Below are 17,012 nucleotides of genomic sequence, written 5' to 3'. Positions count from 1 at the left end.
GGGAATGTTAAAGAGTGTCTTTCTCTTGATGAATAATTTTCTGTACTTTTTCCTTAGTGAATAGATGGTGCCTTAGGAAATACAAAATAGTAACAATAATCATGTAGATTGTGATCAAGTTAGGTAGAGTCTTGAATTGCCAAGTTAAGTTTAATTTCATCTGTGGGCAAAGTGATTTCATCATTGGCTTGGTGTCCACACCACCAACCATGCCCATTTCTGTGTTCCTAATTAAACTCGAGTCTCTTCACTCTAAAAGGAATGTGGCCCATCCCACCCAACCCTGAATTAAGAACAAAGTGGTGAGAAGGAATGTCCAAGAAATAGTTTATTCCAAACAAGAAATGCCAACTTGAACAGAACCAGAAAATCTGGTGTTCCTAGGGCAACTTGCAGCTCCTGCCCCTAATTTGTGAACTCAGCCCAGTTAAAAAAAAAAAAAAAATCTTAAGAGCCTCCAGGGTCACAGTGAGGAGAGGAGCAGGCCCATTATTTCCTGGGGGAGGTGGGGAGCAGGTTGGTTGTTGATGGGGACATGAAGTAAAGAAAAGTGTGCAAAACAAGTCAACTGATGAGGACCACACAATCCAGAAATAGCCTCAGTTCAAAGGAGGAAAACAATGACTATTTCTTTTTTTAAAACAAAAATATAAAACCTCACCATACATTAAAATGTCTTTTAATAAATCTAAGAGATGACATGGACAGCCCCAAGATTGAGTAATCATGTAAAAAGTGAACAATGGAAGGTGGATGAAAAAATAAAAACACAATCGAACTTCAGCAGGATGTAACAAATATCAAAGACTCCAGGAAGAACATTTGGAAGAATCCTAAACAGGAGGCTTGTTTGCAGAGAAAACTGACCTGCCAGGTGAGTGAAGGAAGAAAGTATCTAAATAATGATGATTATTATGCTGACAAAAAAGGCCATTCAATGAGTCACCCAATGCTTGGGGTTACACACAGGATCTTCTTTAACCCTATAACTCCCCTGCAACGTTAGTTTTATTATCCTCATTTAAAAATGAGGAAACTGCCATTCAGGGCAATTGCATGCTTTGTCTAAGGTCTCCCACTTAGTAGCCAGCAGGGCTGGATTCTGAACACAAACCTGACTCCAAAGTCTAAGCTTTCCCTGCTTATCCCAACATCTTCCAGTTAAAGGCAAGCTTCTCCCTGAGCAGACCAGAACGTAGTTTGCTTTTTGTGTGAACCCATTTTCTTCCTGAAATAAACTAAGCACCCATGCTTCCTAATGTATAAAGAGGGAGCCGCCCCACCAATACAGATGGGGTACTCTCTGTAAGAAGATGCTGACAAGCTGATTTGACACCCTTCCCAGGAGAGAAAACCCTGAAAGCTGATAGAGTTGGAGAGTTCTGCTGCAGGTCTGGGCTTTCGGGCCAGTTGGATGGGGTGCTGATTACACTCTGTAGGAGTAACCTGACTCTCATCTGAATGGACACCTGTGTGCCATCCCAGCACAAAGGATATGGTGGTGGTGAGTACTGCTGAAATTAAAAGGGTGGTCTTAAATGAGGGGAGGAGCGAGACCACAGCGCTGAGACCTTGGGGACAAGGCTGGTCTGCATGCTGCACCATCTTACAAGGTCAGAAGGACTGTGGCTTGCCAGAGAATGCACATGAAGACACTTCAGGTTTTGCTTCAGGATTTGGGAGTGCTGTTTTCACAGAAGGGGCCAAAATATCAGATATTTATTTTGCTGTCGGGGCTGTGTTTTCCGAAAGTGCTCTCTAACAAGCTAGGGTGTGCCAAATTGCAAAGTCATGACGGTTTAATTGCTTTGGGGAATGGGGGTTCACTTCACATATTAAGGTTATATTTTGCATGTAAAAATGATTTTATAAATATCAGAGGTTTTTCATGTTTCCTATCTAATTGGGCTCTCCCCATAATCTTGTAATTTGAAGTGGGGCAGAAGTGTTTCACCCCTTTGGCAGATGCAGAAAACTGAGGCACAGAGAGGGCGTGACTTGTCTGAGGTCACACAGTGAATCAGTCATGGAGATGGGACCAGAACCCAGGCTTCCCAGCTCCAAGTCCAGGGCTCTTTCTGCATCTGATGTTTTCAGGGGCAAGACAGGGACCTTCCGGGCATAAAGAGGGGCTCTGGGTGGGCAGGGAGGAGACAAGTGTAGTCCTGTTGAGCAGCAACAAGTGTGGGCTTAGCTGCTGCAGCCGCGGGTGCAGGTGGTGGTGAGGAGGTTGTTGTTGCACCCATCCTGGAGCTTGCTTTGGGCCTGGCCTCCAGCTCGGCTGTCGGTGTCCAAGAGCTGGCTGCCCTGTCCCTGCTGCCTCCTGAGCCTGCAAACAAGCACAGATCTGAGTTAGTGGTGCAGCACGGGGTTGTGGAGGCATGTCCAGGAGACACACTGGGCAGTCAGTCAGCTCAAACTCTCCCCTGCCTGGAAGGATTGATCATTAAGGCATCCAGGGTGCTGTGCACTGGAGCCAGTTAGGCCTGGGATCAAAGCACAGCTGAGGCGCACTTGGGTGGGTTACTTAATGCATACAGCCTCAATTTCTCTGTCTATAGAATGGAGATAATAATTCCCATCTTGTGGCTCCTTGTGATGCTTGCTTGAGATCATATATTTATTGTCTGGACGGAGGGAGGGAGGGAACAAAAGAACAAAGGGACTAAAATGGCGCATTTCCGGGTTCTTCATTGTCAACTTTCTCGTGCCCGGGAAAGACACAGGTCGTCTGCGCAGGTGCAGGTGCAGTCTGACGTTTGAGGAAGAAAATCGAAACGTACCTAGCCGCGCCTACCACCCCGCCCCCAACCCGCCTATGTCCCGCCCACTGCCCGCCCACTCCCAGGCCCAGGACATAAAAGCCGATCCCAGTGGGCGCGCGGCGCGAACTTCCTCGGCCCCTGCTCGTGTGCAGACCTAGGAACCTCGCCTGAGAACGCTGGAGTGACTTCGTCGGCCTCCACCGCCAGAGACCGGTGAACCTCGCCCCCCGCCCCCCACTTCACATTGGCAAGTTAATAAAGTTTTCTTTTACCCTGCTTACTTGCCTATTCTCTGCCAGGTACTCTGGTGGTCGTCTGGAGCAAATCAGGTGGTGCAGAAACCCAGGAGGAGACCCCTCCTCAGGGCCCCCCGCCGAGATCTGAGGAGCCTCCTCCTTCCACACCCCAGATGGACCAGGACCTGGACATCGCTTTCCCCACCTCCAAGTCTCCTAGGGGTGAGTACCTTTTGCCTCCCTCTCATATTCCTTGGCCAGAAGTCCTGCGCAGGCCCAAGGTTTTTTTCCGGTCACCAGGTGACCCAGGGAAGTTCCCAAAGTCAGAGACGTCTGCCCAAAGGAACTCCATTCCGTTCCGTGGGAGACTCGTCCAGGACGGAGACGTCCGCCTGGAGGTAATCTCCATTCTGGCTCCAGGAGCCTCCCGCTGGTCTCTAGTGGCTCCAAAGGATGCTTTGTAGCCAGGTAGAGTTCGGTTTCCGTTTCCGCCTATAGGCGAGAGGAAGGCAATGGGAAACCCCCAATCCAAAATACCTAGAGACTCCCCTTTAGGGTGTCTTCTAAAAAATCTCAAAACTTTGCAATTAGAACAAGATCTCAGACGAAAGCGACTGGTGTTCTTCTCCACTGTGGTGTGGCCACAATATAAATTAGACAATCAGTCTCAATGGCCGCCTGAGGGCACTCTAGACCATAACATTTTAATCGACCTCAGTAGTTTCTGCCAATACTCAGGCAAGTGGTCCGAAATTAATTATATACAAGGATTTTGGGCGTTCTCGTCCGGACCTGTGTAGCCAGTGTTCCTTGGCTCAAGTTATGTTGGCTAAGGACGCAGGCCTAACAAAGTCCGAAAAAGAGGAGTCATCTTTCCTGTCTGAGTTGCCCAAAGACCTTACTTCCCCTCCCTCCCTTCCACTCCTGCCGTATACTCCACCCCGCCTCCCATTTCGGCTCCCCCTCCCCCTCCCGCTCTTGCGGTTCTGCCTCCCTCCTCAGCCCCTCCCACCATTGTTGAGGCTACACTTCCCTCCGACCCCTCGGCACTTCCGCCTGGTCATCTTACTTTGCCTATCTCTGCCCATACCCGCTCTAAAGATTGCCTAACTACCCCCGCTCTTACTCCCACCCTATCCAACCCCTCTGCGGTCTTAGCACCCTTGCGTGAGGTGGCCGGAGCAGAGGGCGTAGTTAGAGTTCATGTTCCCTTCTCACTAGCAGATCTTTCAAAGATTGAAAAACGCTTAGGAGATTTTTCTGCCAACCCTACAATTCACACCAAAGAGTTTAGATACCTTTGCCAGGCCTACGATTTAACCTGGCATGATCTACAGGTTATTCTTACCTCTACTCTAAACCCTGAGGAGCAAGAGCGCATCCTAGTGTCCGCCAGGCAGCATGCCAACCAACTACACTTAACAGACCCTGCCTTCCCACTAGGGGAACAAGCAGTCCCCTCTATAGACCCAGACTGGGATTATCAAGTAGGCCGGCCAGGCTGCGAAGACGAGATATGATGACTCAATGTCTTCTGGCTGGTATGCAGGTGGCCTCAAATAAGGTAGTAAATTTTAATAAACTAAAAGAAATTATTCAAGGTCCAGATGAGAATCTGGCCACATTTTTAAACAGGCTAACTGAGGCTTTAATTCAATACACTCGGTTAGATCCAGCTTCCCCAGCCAGGGCCACTATTCTAGCATCATATTTTATTTCACAATCGGCCTCGAATATTCGGAAAAAACTCCAAAAGGCAGAGGATGGACCTCAAACACCTATTCAAGACCTAGTCAAGTCGGCCTTCAAGGTCTATAATTCAAGGGAGGAAACGGCTGAGGCCCAACAACAGGCCCCCCCCGCCAGAACAGAAGGTACAGCTCCAGACTCAGGCCTTAGTTGCTGCTTTGCAGCCTAGCCATAATCCAAAACTGGAGAGCAAAACCCCCGGAGGCTCAAAGACAATAAAAAGGGCTTGCTATAAATGCGGTGACCCAGGGCACTGGGCTAATAGATGTCCCCAGAGTCCCCAACCACCTGAGCCAATGCGGCTGTGCTATAAGTGCGGAGTAGCTGGACACTGGGCTAAAAAGTGTCCTAACCCTCGTCTGCCAACAACTCCTTCTCCAGCATGCCATGAAGAAGGGCACTGGAAGTCTGACTGCCCCACCCTGAAAACGGGCATGGCGCCTCAACGTGATGTCCCTTCTCAGGACCCTGGGAGCTCCTTCCAGCTCTTACATCTGGATGATGACTGAAGGTGCCGGGACTCGGGGAACCCCATCACCCTCACCGAGCCGCGGGTAACTCTCCTGGTAGCGGGTAAGACAATTTTTTAATCGACAGCGGGGCTACCTACTCTGTTTTGCTGTCTTTTGAAGGGCCTAGCCTTCTCTCCAATATTTCTGTTGTAGGAGTCAATGGCTCCCCGTCCAGCCCTCGGAAAACCCCACCCCTTAATTGCTGCCTGGCCAACAACTATTTTGCACACTCGTTCCTCATTATCCCCTCATGCCCCACTCCCCTACTGGGCCGAGATGTTTTAAGTCAACTGAAAGCCTGTATCTCCATCCCTACTAGCGCCCCCACCCCACCCGCCATCTGCTTCTAGTATTGACTAACTCAAATGACTCCAACAATCCTACTAACCCTTTCCCCGATTTCCCCATTCCTATCGACCCCCAAGTGTGGGACACCTCCACTCCTGTCGTGGCGGACAATCATCCACCAATACTTATAAAACTTAAAAACCCATCTCAGTTTCCAACCCGCCCACAGTTCTCGCTCTCTCCACAACACTTACGAGGACTAAAACCAATCCTTACTAGGTTACTCAGCCAACACATCCTCATCCCCATTCATTCTCCCTGTAACACCCCAATCCTACCTGTAAAGAAAGCAGATGGAACTTTTCGGTTAGTGCAGGATCTTCGTCTTATCAACGAAGCTGTTTGTCCCACCCATCCAGTAGTTCCCAACCCCTATACCCTTCTTTCTCTCATTCCACCTAATACAACCCACTTTACTGTACTGGATCTAAAAGATGCATTTTTCTCTATTCCCCTACACCCAGATTGTCAGTTTCTCTTTGCTTTTACATGGGAAGACCCAGACACCCATTCCTCCACCCAACTGACACGGACAGTGCTTCCCCAAGGGTTCCGAGACAGCCCCCATTTCTTTGGGCAGGCCCTAGCAAAAGACTTAGCCTCCTGTCCTCTTACCAACAGTAAAATTCTCCAATATGTAGATGACCTTTTACTCTGTAGTCCCATGGGACAGGACTCTCTTTTAGACACTGCAATCCTCCTTAATCATTTAGGATCCAAAGGTTACCGAATATCCAAACACAAAGCTCAACTCTCACAACAATGTGTCATATATTTAGGTATTGAGATCACTCCTACGACACGCTCACTTACCACAGACCGCTTAACTCTAATACAAAATCTTTCTCCTCCTCAAGACGCTAAGGAAATTCAATCCTTCCTAGGCCTAGTAGGCTTTTTCAGACACTGGATTCCTAATTTCGGAATCTTGGCTAAGCCTCTATATGCAGCTGTCAAGGAGACTCCCCAAGGACCTTTGTCTAACCCAAAGTTAATCTATAAACATTTCACTCTCCTGAAAAACTGCCTTCTCTCACATCCTACTCTGTCACTCCCAGACTTCCAATGCCCCTTCCAGCTTTTCACAGATGAAAGATAAAAACTTGCAGTGGGTCCTTCAGCCCAATCTATAGGCACCACCTACTGCCCCATGGCATATCTATCTAAACAATTAGACCCCACCGTACAAGGGTGGCAGCCCTGTCTTCGGGCCCTAGCAGCAGCAGCCTGCCTAACCCAAGAAGCAAAGAAACTCATTAGGGGTGGTAACCTAACAGTCTTCTCTACTCACCGCCTTCAAGATCTTATTGCCCACAGACGTATTAGCCATCTAACCCCGTCCAGACTCCAACTCTTTCACCTCTTATTCATGGGAGACTCCACCATTGCCCTAGGAGTCTGTTCCTCTCTGAATCCAGCAACCCTACTTCCTGACCCTCTCAAGCAACCTCGTACTGAACACTCCTGTCCAGAACTTTTAGAGGCCCAACCACCTAGTCACTTACATTTACATGACCAGCCATTGGAAGGCTCAGTTAACCCTATTTGTAGATGGCAGTTCTTTTATAAATTCTCTAGGAAACAGACAGGCAGGATACGTGGTAGTTACATCTTCTGCTGTCCTAGAAGCTAAGCCTTTACCACAAGGAACAACATCACAGGAGGAAGAACTTACCGCACTAACTAGGGCTCTCCTCCTATCCAGAGGAAAAACGGTAAACATATACACAGACTCCAAGTATGCCTTCTTGATTGCACACACCCACTCTGTCATCTGGAAAGAGAGAGGGTTCCTAACCACCAGTGGTACCCCTATAGTCAACAAAAAACAGATACTCAAACTGCTAGACACTTTATCAGCGCCTTCCAGAGCAGCCATCATACACTGTAAAGGTCATCAGACTCCATCTAACTCTGTGGCGGCTGGCAATAACTTTGCCGAAACCACTGCCAAGTCGGCAGCCGGATTCTCCACTCCCACGCTTCCATTTGTTTTCTCTCTCCTCAATATACCCCTACTTATACCCAAGAGGAAAAGACCAAACTATTACAAGATTCAACAGCCAGCAGACAATTGAATTTACCTCAATAATATATTAGTTATTCCTGAAACTCAACTCCACACCATTCTAAAAGACATACATAATTCCCTACACATAGGACCCAGAGCTTTATATAACCTCCTAAGCCCCCTCATTCACTGCCCCACACTCATGAAACACCTAATGATAATCAACCAACAGTGCTCCACATGCCTCAAGTCAAACCCTCAAAGCGCATTGTGCAATCCCCATCCGAGCCATCAACTCAGAGGGCACCAACCAGGTGAAGATTGGCAAATTGACTTTACGCACATGCCAAGGCATAAAAAATTCAAATATCTCTTAACCCTCGTTGATACTTTTTCAGGATGGATAGAAGCCTATCCTACTACAGGAGAAACCGCCAATATAGTTGCCTCCATACTCATTGAACACATTATTCCTAGGTTTCGCCTCCCGCTCACTCTTCAGTCTGACAACGGCCCAGCATTCATCTCCAAAGTAGTCCAGCAAGTGGCGACCCTTCTACACATTACCTGGAAACTCCACATCCCTTATAGACCTCAGTCCTCCGGTAAAGTAGAGAAGGCCAACGGGCTCATTAAGCAGCAACTCACCAAACTCTCCCTCGAGACTCGACAATCATGGGTAACTCTCCTTCCCCTGGCTGTAACCCGGCTGCGAGCAGCCCCATGGAGTCCAACAGGCCTCAGTCCGTTTGAATTAGTTTACGGCCGGCCCCTCACCCTCCAGCAGTTACCCACCCTTTCTTCCCCACTGGCAACTTATGTTCCATACCTCACCCCCTTGAGACAACTCCTGAGACAACATGCAGAACTAGCACACCCCCCTCCAACAGATACCTATAGCCCACATCTCCCTCTCAGCCCAGGAGACCAAGTATACTTAAAAGATATCCAAGCTAAAGATCTTCAGCCCAGGTGGAAAGGCCCCTATATTGTCCTCCTATCCACATACACAGCAGCCAAACTTCTAGGACAAATGCACTGGGTCCATATATCACAATTTAAAAAGGCCCCTACCGAAGACAGTCAGTGGACATCTACTAGACTTACCCCAACCCGCCTCAAATTCACCAAACTCCCTCAACCACCACATGTTCCCTGACCTCTTGCGCTTATCCTGATTTCTCGCCATACTCTATATAAACATAACAGAATTCCAATATATTACCCCAGATCCCTACTTGCCTCCGGATAATAGCCCATCACAGTGGTTTTCCCGCTTACCTTTATAGAACATCTTCAGTGGCAAGGTGTACTCTGTGATTACACTGAAGATGAAGTCTTATATCACTAGCTTTCTCTTTTATTTCAATCTCTATTACTAACCCAACTTTCATATGGAGATTCTCTACAGTTGAAACTTGGTCACGCAAAAATAAACAGCACTCACAGCTACAAGGCACTGCTGACTGCCCCCCTTCAGGCTGCCAACCCCATCTTACTATAAATTTCACCCTATCATGTTGCAGTGTGGCCGGAGCTAAGGCTCTCTGCTTCCTACACGATCAGACACATTAAATTGTAAAACTTACTGGAGGGGGGCGGAGCAAGATGGGCGAATAAGAACAGCTCCAGTCTCCATCTCCCAGCGCGAGCGACACAGAAGACCGGTGATTTCTGCATTTTCAACTGAGGTACTGGGGTCATCTCACTCGGGAGTGCCGGACAATCAGTGCTGGTCAGCTGCTGCAGCCTGACCAGTGAGAGCTGAAGCAGGGCGAGGCATCGCCTCACCTGGGAAGCACAAGGGGGAAGGGAGTCCCTTTTCCTAGCCAGGGGAGCTGAGACACACAACACCTGGAAAATCGGGTAACTCCCACCCCAATACTGCGCTGTAAGCACACCGGCACACCAGGAGAATATATCCCACACCTGGCCGGGAGGGTCCCACGCCCACGGAGTCTCCCTACTTGCTAACACAGCAGTCTGTGGCAATCTAACCACAAGGCAGCAGCGAGGCTGGGGGAGGGGCGCCCGCCATCACTGAGGCTTAAGTAGGTAAACAAAGCCGCTGGGAAGCTCGAACTGGGTGGAGCTCACAGCACCTCAAGGAAACCTGCCTGTCTCTGTAAACTCCGCCTCTGGGGATAGGGCACAACTAAAGCAGCAGAGGCCTGTGCAGACGCGAACGACTCTGTCTGACAGCTTTGAAGAGAGCAGTGGATCTCCCAACACGGAGGTTGAAATCTGAGAAGGGGCAGACTGCCTGCTCAAGTGGGTCTCTGACCCCTGAGTAGCCTAACTGGGAGACATCCCCCACTAGGGGCAGTCTGACACCCCATACCTCACAGGGTGGAGTACACCCCTGAGAGGAAGCTTCCAAAGCAAGAATCAGACAGGTGCACTCGCTGTTCAGCAATATTCTATCTTCTGCAACCTCTGCTGCTGATACCCAGGCAAACAGGGTCTGGAGTGGACCTCAAGCAATCTCCAACAGACCTACAGCTGAGGGTCCTGACTGTCAGAAGGAAAACTATCAAACAGGAAGGACACCTATACCAAAACCCCATCAGTACGTCACCATCATCAAAGACCAGAGACAGATAAAACCACAAAGATGGGGAAAAAGCAGGGCAGAAAAGCTGGAAATTCAAAAAATAAGAGCGCATCTCCCCCTGCAAAGGAGCGCAGCCCATTGCCAGCAACGGATCAAAGCTGGTCAGAGAATGACTTTGACGAGATGAGAGAAGAAGGCTTCAGTCCATCAAACCTCTAAGAGCTAAAGGAGGAATTACGTACCCAGCGCAAAGAAACTAAAAATCTTGAAAAAAGAGGGGAAGAATTGACAGCTAGACTAATTAATGCAGAGAAGGTCATGAACGAAATGACAGAGATGAAAACCATGACACGAGAAATACGTGACAAATGCACAAGCTTCAGTAACCGACTCGATCAACTGGAAGAAAGAGTATCAGCGATAGAGGATCAAATGAATGAAATGAAGCGAGAAGAGAAACCAAAAGAAAAAAGAAGAAAAAGAAATGAACAAAGCCTGCAAGAAGTATGGGATTATGTTAAAAGACCAAATCTACGTCTGATTGGGGTGCCTGAAAGTGAGGGGGAAAATGGAACCAAATTGGAAAACACTCTTCAGGATATCATCCAGGAGAACTTCCCCAACCTAGCAGGGCAGGCCAACATTCAAATTCAGGAAATACAAAGAACGCCACAAAGATACTCCTCCAGAAGAGCAACTCCAAGACACATAATTGCCAGATTCACCAAAGTTGAAATGAAGGAAAAAATCTTAAGGGCAGCCAGAGAGAAAGATCGGGTTACCCACAAAGGGAAGCCCATCAGACTGACAGCAGATCTCTCGGCAGAAACTCTACAAGCCAGAAGAGAGTGGGGGCCAATATTCAACGTTCTTAAAGAAAAGAATTTTAAACCCAGAATTTCATATATAGCCAAACTAAGTTTCATAAGTGAAGGAGAAATAAAATCCTTTACAGATAAGCAAATGCTTAGAGATTTTGTCACCACCAGGCCTTCCTTCAGGTCAAGAGACCCTGAAGGAAGCCCTAAACATGGAAAGGAACAACTGGTACCAGCCATTGCAAAAACATGCCAAAATGTAAGGAACATCGAGGCTAGGAAGAAACTGCATCAACTAATGAGCAAAATAACCAGTTAATATCATAATGGCAGGATCAAGTTCACACATAACAATATTAACCTTAAATGTTAATGAACTAAATGCTCCAATTAAAAGACACAGACTGGCAAACTGGATAAAGAGTCAAGACCCATCAGTCTGCTGTCTTCAGGAGACCCATCTCACATGCAGAGACATACATAGGCTCAAAATAAAGGGATGGAGGAAGATCTACCAAGCAAATGGAGAACAAAAAAAAAGCAGGGGTTGCAATACTAGTCTCTGACAAAACAGACTTTAAACCATCAAAGATCAAAAGAGACAAAGAAGGCCATTACATAATGGTAAAGGGATCCATTCAACAGGAAGAGCTAACTATCCTAAATATATATGCACCCAATACAGGAGCACCCAGATTCATAAAGCAAGTCCTTAGAGACTTACAAAGAGACTTAGACTCCCATACAATAATAATGGGAGACTTCAACACTCCACTGTCAACATTAGACAGATCAACGAGACAGAAAGTTAACAAGGATATCCAGGAATTGAACTCATCTCTGCACCAAGCGGACCTAATAGACATCTATAGAACTCTCCACCCCAAGTCAACAGAATATACATTCTTCTCAGCACCACATCACACTTATTCCAAAATTGACCACATAATTGGAAGTAAAGCACTCCTCAGCAAATGTAAAAGAACAGAAATTATAACAAACTGTCTCTCAGACCACAGTGCAATCAAACTAGAACTCAGGACTAAGAAACTCAATCAAAACCGCTCAAGTACATGGAAACTGAACAACCTGCTCCTGAATCACTATTGGGTACATAACGAAATGAAAGCAGAAATAAAGATGTTCTTTGAAACCAATGAGAACAAAGATACAACATACCAGAATCTCTGGGACACATTTAAAGCAGTGTGTAGAGGGAAATTCATAGCACTAAATGCCCACAAGAGAAAGCAGGAAAGATCTAAAATTGACACTCTAACATCACAATTAAAAGAACTAGAGAGGCAAGAGCAAACACATTCAAAAGCTAGCAGAAGGCAAGAAATAACTAAGATCAGAGCAGAACTGAAGGAGATAGAGACTCAAAACACCCTCCAAAAAATCAATGAATCCAGGAGTTGGTTTTTTGAAAAGATCAACAAAATTAACAGACCGCTAGCAAGACTAATAAGAAAAGAGAGAGGAATCAAATAGACACAATAAAAAATTATAAAGGGGACATCACCACCGACCCCACAGAAATACAAACTACCATCAGAGAATACTATAAACATCTGTACGCAAATCAACTAGAAAATCCAGAAGAAATGGATAATTTCCTGGACACTTACACTCTCCCAAGACTAAACCAGGAAGAAGTTGAATCCCTGAATAGACCAATAGCAGGCTCTGAAATTGAGGCAACAATTAATAGCCTACCCAACAAAAAAAGCCCAGGACCAGATGGATTCACAGCTGAATTCTACCAGAGGTACAAGGAGGAGCTGGTACCATTCCTTCTGAAACTATTCCAATCAATAGAAAAAGAGGGAATCCTCCCTAACTCATTTTATGAGGCCAACATCATCCTGATACCACAGCCTGGCAGAGACACAACAAAAAAGAATTTTAGACCAATCTCCCTGATGAACATCAATGCAAAAATCCTCAATAAAATACTGGCAAACCGGATTCAGCAGCACATCAAAAAGCTTATCCACCATGATCAAGTGGGCTTCATCCCTGGGATGCAAGGCTGGTTCAACATTCGCAAATCAATAAACGTAACCCAGCATATAAACAGAACCAAAGACAAGAACCACATGATTATCTCAATAGATGCAGAAAAGGCCTTTGACAAAATTCAACAGCCCTTCATGCTAAAAACGCTCAATAAATTCGGTATTGATGGAACGTACCTCAAAATAATAAGAGCTATTTATGACAAACCCACAGCTAATATCATACTGAATGGGCAAAAACTGGAAAAATTCCCTTTGAAAACTGGCACAAGACAGTGATGCCCTCTCTCACCACTCCTGTTCAACATAGTGTTGGAAGTTCTGGCTAGGGCAATCAGGCAAGAGAAAGAAATCAAGGGTATTCAGTTAGGAAAAGAAGAAGTCAAATTGTCCCTGTTTGCAGATGACATGATTGTATATTTAGAAAACCCCATCGTCTCAGCCCAAAATCTTCTTAAGCTGATAAGCAACTTCAGCAAAGTCTCAGGATACAAAATTAATGTGCAAAAATCACAAGCACTCTTATACACCAGTAACAGACAAACAGAGAGCGAAATCATGAATGAACTTCTATTCACAATTGCTTCAAAGAGAATAAAATACCTAGGAATCCAACTTACAAGGGATGTAAAGGACCAATGTTCTCTTCAAGGAGAACTACAAACCACTGCTCAGTGAAATAAAAGAGGACACAAACAAATGGAAGAAGATACCATGCTCATGGATAGGAAGAATCAATATCGTGAAAATGCCCATACTGCCCAAGGTTATTTATAGATTCAATGCCATCCCCATCAAGCTACCAATGAGTTTCTTCACAGAATTGGAAAAAACTGCTTTAAAGTTCATATGGAACCAAAAAAGAGTCCGCATTGCCAAGACAATCCTAAGTCAAAAGGACAAAGTTGGAGGCGTCACGCTACCTGACTTCAAACTATACTACAAGGCTACAGTAACCAAAACAGCATGGTACTGGTACCAAAACAGAGATATAGACCAATGGAACAGAACAGAGTCCTCAGAAATAATACCACACATCTACAACCATCTGATCTTTGACAAACCTGAGAGAAACAAGATATGGGGAAAAGATTCCCTATTTAATAAATGGTGCTGGGAAAATTGGCTAGCCATAAGTAGAAAGCTGAAACTGGATCCTTTCCTTACTCCTTATACGAAGATTAATTCAAGATGGATTAGAGACTTAAATGTTAGACCTAATACCATAAAAACCCTAGAAGAAAACCTAGGTAGTACCATTCAGGACATAGGCATGGGCAAGGACTTCATGTCTAAAACACCAAAAGCAACGGCAGCAAAAGCCAAAATTGACAAATGGGATCTAATTAAACTAAAGAGCTTCTGCACAGCAAAAGAAACTACCATCAGAGTGAACAGGCAACCTACAGAATGGGAGAAAATTTTTGCAATCTACTCATCTGACAAAGGGCTGATATCCAGAATCTACAAAGAAGTCAAACAAATATACAAGAAAAAGAAAACAACCCCATCCAAAAGTGGGCAAAGGATATGAACAGACATTTCTCAAAAGAAGACATTCATACAGCCAACAGACACATGAAAAAATGCTCATCATCACTGGCCATCAGAGAAATGCAAGTCAAAACCACAGTGAGATACCATCTCACACCAGTTAGAATGGCAATCATTAAAAAATCAGGAAACAACAGGTGTTGGAGAGGATGTGGAGAAATAGGAACACTTTTACACTGTTGGTGGGATTGTAAACTAGTTCAACCATTATGGAAAACAGTATGGCAATTCCTCAAGGATCTAGAACTAGATGTACCATATGACCCGGCCATCCCACTACTGGGTATATACCCAAAGGATTATAAATTATTCTACTACAAAGACACATGCACACGTATGTTTATTGCGGCACTATTCACAATAGCAAAGACTTGGAATCAACCCAAATGTCCATCAGTGACAGACTGGATTAAGAAAATGTGGCACATATACACCATGGAGTACTATGCAGCCATAAAAAAGGATGAGTTTGCGTCCTTTGTAGGGACATGGATGCAGCTGGAAACCATCATTCTTAGCAAACTATCACAAGAAGAGAAAACCAAACACCGCATGTTCTCACTCATAGGTGGGAACTGAACAATGAGTTCACTTGGACTCGGGAAGGGGAACATCACACATGGGGGCCTATCATGGGGAGGGGGGAGAGGGGAGGGATTGCATTGGGGAGTTATACCTGATATAAATGATGAATTGATGGGTGCTGACGAGTTGATGGGTGCAGCACACCAAAATGGCACAAGTATACATATGTAACAAACCTGCACGTTATGCACATGTACCCTAGAACTTAAAGTATAATAATAATAATAAAAAGACTTACTGGAAACAAAATAACCTAGGATGCCCTCATATTTATTGGAAGATCCATTATGCAACCTTGAGACAGGAGAAACCCACTGCTCTCTTCACCATTGCGAATCAACGAACCCCCCTTCAATACTAATTAAATATCAAAGACCCATGGGACCCCTGATGGGCAGACGGAGTCAAAGGTGGACTCTACACAGGGTACACAATTCTTAGTTCATATCCCATGGCTCCTCTCCTGATAAAAAGAACACTTGTCCAGCAAAAATCCCTTCCTCAAAACATACAAGTCCTACAGAATTTAACCTTAGCTATTCAATCACAAGAACAGGCCTTACAAGATCAATTACACTCCTCCAATAAGGACCCCTTCTCATGGTTAAAACTAGTCCGTCAAGGGTTAACCTAACACGGGCAGCCAACCTAACAAATCTCTCCAACTGTTTCCTCTGTGCAGCCCTTAAAAGAGCCCCCTTAGTGGCAGTCCCCTTACCTACTGCTTTCAAGGCTACAAGTAACTCTACAGGCACCTCCCAAAAACCGTTCTTACTCCAAGTCCCACTATACCAAAACCCAGAAAGTCCAATCCTTCCTTTCTGCTACTCTACCCCAAACACCTCCTGGTGTAATTATACCCAGCCACCCGCTAAGACCCAGATAGCTCCCATTGGAGGTTATTTCTAGTGCAACAAAACCCTCTTCAAGGTCCTTAATCACACATCCATCGGTCAATCCCTCTGTGTCCCAGTGTCCCTAGTACCTAGTTTAACCTTATATAGCAAAGCAGAAGTAGCTGAACTCATCATACAATTTAACCCTCCTCCTAATGATCTCCAAAAACGGGCTGTCTTCCTTCCCCTAGTCATCAGAGTCTCCCTGGCCTCCTCCTTAGTGGCGTCAGGGCTTGGAACTGGGGCACTTGCCTACTCGGTACAGTCTACCCAATCTCTAACAGCTCAAATCCAAGAGGCCATAGAGGCTTCAGCTGAAAGCCTGGCCTCTCTGCAGCATCAAATTACCTCAGTGGCCCAGGCAGCAGCACAAAATAGGTGAGCATTAGATTTACTTACTGCCAAAAAAGGAGGAACATGTCTCTTCTTAGGAGAAGAATGCTGCTATTACATAAACGAGTCAGGACTAGTAGATACTAACATCCAAACCCTAAACAGTATTAAAGCAGAATTAAAAACCTACAATACCCCCTTCACCCCCGGACCACCGGTATGGCTGCTGCCCGTAATACAGCAGATGCTCCCATTCCTAATTCCCATACTAATCCTCTGTCTTATGTTTCACTCCTGTTTTAATCAAATTTCTCCGAGCCAAAGTTCAAGAGATCACCCGTGTCGCCTTCAACCAGATGCTCCTACATCCCTATGTCCAGGTGCGAACCATAGACCCTCATAACAACGCCCCCTAACAGCAGGAAGCAGCTAGACAGACAATGACGCCCCCTATCACTATAATCAATAAAAGGTTGGACTGTCTGGATGGAGGGAGGGAGGGAACAAAAGAACAAAGGGACTAAAATGGCGCATTTCCGGGTTTTTCATTGTCAACTTTGCCTCGCCCGGGAAAGACACAGGCCAACTGCGCAGTCGCGGTCTGACGTTTGACGAAGAAAATTGAAACCT

General features: G+C 45.8%; 1 protein-coding gene across 3 annotated transcripts in view; it reads right to left on the bottom strand.

Moving 5' to 3' along the window:
* Positions 1-310: 310 nt before the first annotated feature.
* Positions 311-17,012, bottom strand: part of STK32B (serine/threonine kinase 32B) — a 423,693-nt gene continuing 406,991 nt past the window's right edge. For all 3 annotated transcript variants that reach the window (XM_023206694.3, XM_023206695.3, XM_023206696.2), the window contains one exon: positions 311-2,329. In XM_023206694.3, the coding sequence (XP_023062462.1) occupies positions 2,191-2,329 (139 nt within the window). In that variant the 3' untranslated portion in view covers positions 311-2,190. The remainder of the gene's footprint in view (positions 2,330-17,012) is intronic.

This window comes from Piliocolobus tephrosceles, chromosome 3 (genome assembly GCF_002776525.5).
Source record: "Piliocolobus tephrosceles isolate RC106 chromosome 3, ASM277652v3, whole genome shotgun sequence".
Classification (NCBI taxonomy): Eukaryota; Metazoa; Chordata; class Mammalia; order Primates; family Cercopithecidae; genus Piliocolobus; species Piliocolobus tephrosceles.
The sequence above is the reverse complement of the archived record's forward strand: the minus strand, read 5'-3'. Positions and strand labels throughout refer to the sequence as shown.